The 5,810-nt window shown below is 27.3% G+C and overlaps 1 protein-coding gene across 1 annotated transcript; it reads right to left on the bottom strand.

Annotated features, from left to right (window-relative positions):
- Positions 1 to 2,009: 2,009 nt before the first annotated feature.
- Positions 2,010 to 5,810, bottom strand: LOC132924175 (thioredoxin reductase-like selenoprotein T homolog CG3887). Its single transcript, XM_060988315.1, has 4 exons — positions 5,255 to 5,810; positions 4,002 to 4,131; positions 3,735 to 3,930; positions 2,010 to 3,673 (listed from the first exon to the last, which is right to left on the bottom strand). The coding sequence occupies exons 1-4, from the start codon at positions 5,416 to 5,418 to the stop codon at positions 3,567 to 3,569; spliced, it is 597 nt and encodes a 198-aa protein (XP_060844298.1). The 5' UTR covers positions 5,419 to 5,810; the 3' UTR covers positions 2,010 to 3,566.

Below are 5,810 nucleotides of genomic sequence, written 5' to 3'. Positions count from 1 at the left end.
TTGAGGCTTCTAGTAATAAAAAAAAATGATAAAATACACAATATCCAAGTAGTTAAGAAAAAAATTTTAAATCAACATTTGTTGCACGAAAAGTAGTATAAAAACTGCTCGTCTCGGAGGAAAAATGGAGTGATAATGTTTCGTCTTCATAAACGTAGTTGTATACTTGTATCACGTATCAAAAATTAAATTAAATTACAATTTACAATTCGTGGTGAGGATAACGGATCGCATCGCTCAATTATAATAATAATATGTCGTGTCCGAAATGCTTATTAGATACTACGATCAATAATTAATAATTATGATCAGTCTTAGATTATTGTAATAATTTTTTGACTGAAAAAATTGATTAGTCATGTCATCGTACGGTTATCGCGCATTCGTGCCATTGCGATATTATTGCGATATCACGATTATCACAATATCACATATAACATTTGCGACTTGCGTCTATACAAATTATTAGAGTATAAGACGTCGAGACGTGTAGTGTGTACCTACTGAATAAGAATAACTAATAATAATATTTAAGCATTAGTCATTTTGTCATTACTCATGTTTGGTATAATATAATATAATCAGTGTTGGGTAGTAACGTAGTTACAATTTTCAGTAACGTTATGGTAACTTCGTTACTATTATTTTTGGGTAACGGCAAGAGTAACGACGTTAAATTATTTAGAAGTAACTTACCAGAAGAACGCGTTACATTATACATTTAATTATATTTTTATATTTTAATGTTTTTGGGGAATATATATCGCGGTGTTACGAGGGCATTTTCGTGGCTCTTTAATGTAGCTTGAGACATTTGTACAAAAAAAAAAAGCCGATATAATGTTATAACCGATCAAAATGTTAAAGATACATTATTGTATAAAATAAATATAAAACATGATTGATTTAAAAAAGACTTTTTATATGAAACTTATAAAAGTTTACTATAAGAGTAACGTTATTGTAACTAGTTACTTTTGAGTAAAAAAAAGTAATGTAACGCATTACTTTTGTTCTTAAGTAACTAACAAGTAATCTAGTTACCTTTTTAATTTTGTAACTTGTAACGTAACTTTTAAAAAGTAACTTACCCAACACTGAATATATTATAGCATATTATGAGTGTATTACATAATATCGGTCGGATCCTTTGGTAGTCGTTTGAGTTTTTGACGTATATTAATAATAATTTAATGGCTTTGTTATTAGTTTCAAGTCGTACTAGGACACCTCCATTGGTAATTTGTCACCATTCTTTTTGACCGTTTAAATTTCAGTTTTTGCTCAGTCAACCTACACAATAAATGTGAATTGTATATTCAGTAGTTTGCCAATGTTGGTATAGGAAACTATTAATTATTTGTTATATTTATGTATTGTTTCTAGTTTCCACTGCTAATCTAAATGAATAGGCTTATCTTGAACATACCTTTAAGTGTTTTTAATATTTATTAATATAGCAAGATATCATAGTATATTGGCTGGCTGTACAGCAAAATGCAAGTATACTAACTACCTAGTAAACTTGTATTCCATAAACATAAATTCTACATTGAGATAACTAAATAACTTTCTCACTTTATGAGTTTTAAACAAAGGTCAAATGATGTATTAATAAGTGTTGAGAATGTTGTATAGCATTCATTATACTAGACTAAAATATAAAATATTACATAGGTAGTAGGAAACATCTTCAAAAGTATTAGTATACATAATTCATAGGCTACATTTTAAGTTAAATACAAAGACATATCTAACACATTTACTTTATGCCAAAGCTTCGATTTATTTTTTTAATTTTAAAACTACTGACAAGCACAATAAAACACTTATAAAGTATTCCTTATGCAAAAATATTAAAACTCTGACATTACCGTAGCATAGAATTCTAAATCTGAAGTACAAAATCACTGGTTTTTTTTTTTTAGTAAAATAAATATATAATTATGATAACCAATTTTTATCAGTTGTGATTAAAGTGTAAATTAATAAAAAAAATACACAAGTAATTCTTTGGTTTTTTTTTTATATTTATTCAATTATTTGCACATGAAAACTAAAAATAAATCTTAAAAATTATTTTAAGAATATTGAGATTAAATAAATTACAACATGTAACAAAAACAAAGATTGTTTGTTACTAAATGGCAAACAAATTAACAAACAGTAAACGTTGACCAGTAGTGTTAATTTTTCGGTCTTCTCATGATTTGTTCAAATAGATTTAAAATATAGTTTTACTGTTTCAATATGTAATTCCTTATGTAATAGGAATTAACACTATTAGATATAGTTAATACATTTTAATAGTTTATCAAAACATACGTTTTTGGGTTTGATATCAATAGTTTTTCTCTTTTAAAATACAAGACTGATAATACAATGTTGACAGAATTTTACTCCATTAAAATAAACAAATTGTTTACATTATGTTAAATATTTTATAATTTAAATTAAATTATGTTTTATCTTGATTGACTTAATTCAAACCCAGTTAAGTTTTTAAAAGCTGATTTTAATACAGTTTAATGTTTTGTTGTATATTATAAAATATAAAAATGAATTTAATTTAATATTTAATTGCACTCATTCATTAAAAACACAATTTTAATATGTTCTGAAAGAAAAATAAGATTATGTTTACTTTAAAATTCGGATTTTAACAGTTAAGTCATCATTGAAATCATTTTTAATTAACAAGGCATTGGCGGTTTAAGGTTGAAAAATGGAAGTTAGGAAACAAATAACTCAAATTAAACATGTTACTCATAACCACTAAATTTTAAAACAATAATAACCATGTGTAGCAGTTCATATTTGTTCATTCTAATAATAAAATAAAATGAGAAAATGTAACATTTACATATTATGATACGTTTTGTTAATATGTATTTTATCAGTTCAAAAGGTACAAAACCGTCCACTTAAATTATGTAATGGAATGTATAATTATATTAAAGCTATCAATAATCTATTACATTACAGGGATGGTGAACTAATCACCAAAGACTATCAATTATAATTTGTATTTTACAGAAAATGTTTAAACAGATGAATGAGGAATTTGGCAACATAATCGATTATGAAAAATGTCTGAACAAGTATGGTTTGTATAACAAATTAAAATTCAAGATTTTATTTATAGACCGATAAAAAATTATTGATAACAATAATTCCAAATAACATTTGTATTATTCAGTATAATTTAAAATATACTTTAAAAATATGTACATTTATTTATGTTAACGTTACTTGAGTTTAAAATGTAGTAATTTGAAACGTATATGAACCAATAATGTATTCATATTTTATTTTTACTGATAGAAACCAAAAGAGTAAATTATATTGTTAGTGTTTATAAACAGGTATTGAAACTTGGTTTGCCATCCTTGATTGATTCATTAAGAGCGAAAGGAAAATATGATTATGTTTTATTGTTTACTAACGATATAATCACTAAAGCATTTAATAAAACAAAACGACAAATATCATTGGCTTATTATAAAAAAAACATTACTTGATTAAAGAAGAAATTATTTTTTGTGAAAATAAATGTTTTCAAATACTTAGGCAGGATACGGGTTTTCAAACAATAAATAGTTATCAATAATTTGTAATAATTCAGCAGGTTGAGGAATTCTTCCAGTTTCTAATTTTGACCAAACAGGAATATCTGTAAATTAATAAATTATTAGTATTTAATAGTCCTGTTGGATAAATTTTTTCAAGCTTACCATTAAAATACAACTCAAATGCACCAGTTGAAATAAGCATCCCTTCAAACATATTTGAACCAAAAAATACCACAAGACAAGCATAGATTTTGTTTGATGTACACCAGATCCACCAGTTTGGTTGCTGTTTGCCAATATATTCAAATAAGTTGATTCCAGATCCTATGGCAATTATAATCACCATTTTTGCTAGGCTCTAGAATAAAATTATATTTTTTTCAAAATTATTTTTGTTCTATAATAATATTATTATAAATATCTATATACCAAAATTTTGGCTGCTAGTAAATGTGCCATAGAAGGGTCATAATTTGCTCCTTCAATATTAAGATGAGGGTATTTTTCACTTAGAATACTTGAATATTGATCAAATGCTTTTTGATATCCGCAAGAATAACTAAAAAAAAAATAATAGATTACTACAAAATACTAAAAATGTGTTGAATTTAAGTAAGAGGATTGCAAATGGTCAGTTATTTCGACCAAAATATTACCAATCTTTTGTTGAACATACCTATGGATCTAGTCATACGATTATTCTTTTAAAAATTGATATGAATCGTTTATTATGTTTAATAGAGATCGATCAAGGCCATTTTACCAAAAGTTGTTCCCCCAACTCCTATAGATTTTGATAATTTGAGAAATTTAAAAATTCAAAAGTTTTCAGAAGTTTTATCATATCAATAAGTCCATCCTATTGATAGGATTGATAAATGTACATACAAATTAACATATTATAATCTATATCGTTCAAGCGTGGGATACTGCACTGGTGACTTGTACGTGCACACACAGATAAAACTATACTATTTATCTTATACTGCAGTAGAATAGTGACACATACTTAAAAAAATAGCTGTGTTGAATGTTTTAAAAACTGTCTGTTTGCAATTCATTTAATGTAAAAATCATAAGATAAGTACCTACTAAATTATATTATTTAATACTAAAAAAATAAATGTTAGATAGGTGGAATTTAAAGTATTTCAATATATTAGTTAACAGAATTGTTAAAATTAAACAGTACATTGATACATATTATACATAATAGTGTAAGAGAGAAACATAGAAACATAGGTGTATTACTGTTTCATTGTATGGCGACAAACCACATGTTATTTTTTTTATTGATCATATATCGGATAAGTCTGGAAAATAATTACTTAAAATAAAGTACCTAAATACCAACTTTGCAAATGTACTTAGATAAGTATGCAATTCAAGGGAAATAAATGTATTTTTACATATTTTTATTCTATATCTTTCAAACTTACTCTCAATCAACATCTCAAGATTGGCATAACTAATAAACATGCTACATCAATAAATCATTATAAGTGTGAGTGGGAACGACAACGCTCACAATAGTAGTTGTTAAACATATAATAGGAGGAAAAAATGCAAAAGACGAGGGCACTTCATTCAAGTTTATAGTTTAACCAGATAAAAAAATAATATTTATAATAAAAAACAAAATTCAAGGCTAAAATAAACAGCGAATTTTTTTCCATACTCACCAATACAGGAACTTGAGCGTCTGTTGACCTTCGATCGGTCCTTTACCGCTACCGAGGTGAACACTCTTAGACGGATTGCCACCGCTGTCAGAAGACACGAAAGTCAAACCGAATAACGCGAAACTGCAGACGGCGACCGCGAACGCGGTACTGAAAGCAGTCATGATGGTAACGTAGAGCACGGGACGGATAGCCGAGCGTGGAAGGCTATTGACACTACCGCCAAGTAGAAGATTGGAAACGGGCGAGTGCGCCAGTAAATTTGAGGTTTTCCGTGAGTCTGATCACTAAAACGCTATTGATATTATTTTTTATATTACTAGTAATCGTTCGACGGGATCGCGAGTATGGAAGGCACGCCGCACTGCTAGACAGCTATGTGACGAGATTAAATCACAACGCGATTTGACTGCGGAACGGAGTAAAACGTTGCGTCAGCGTCTACAGTATTACAGCATACAAGACTAAGGAGAACCACTACACTCGGTATTATTGAATAATAATTAATAATGAATATTATAGTGTTATGCAATAATAATAATAATAATAAATAGTC

This window comes from Rhopalosiphum padi, chromosome 3 (genome assembly GCF_020882245.1).
Source record: "Rhopalosiphum padi isolate XX-2018 chromosome 3, ASM2088224v1, whole genome shotgun sequence".
Lineage (NCBI taxonomy): Eukaryota > Metazoa > Arthropoda > Insecta > Hemiptera > Aphididae > Rhopalosiphum > Rhopalosiphum padi.
This window is presented reverse-complemented; position numbering and strand designations above follow the sequence as displayed.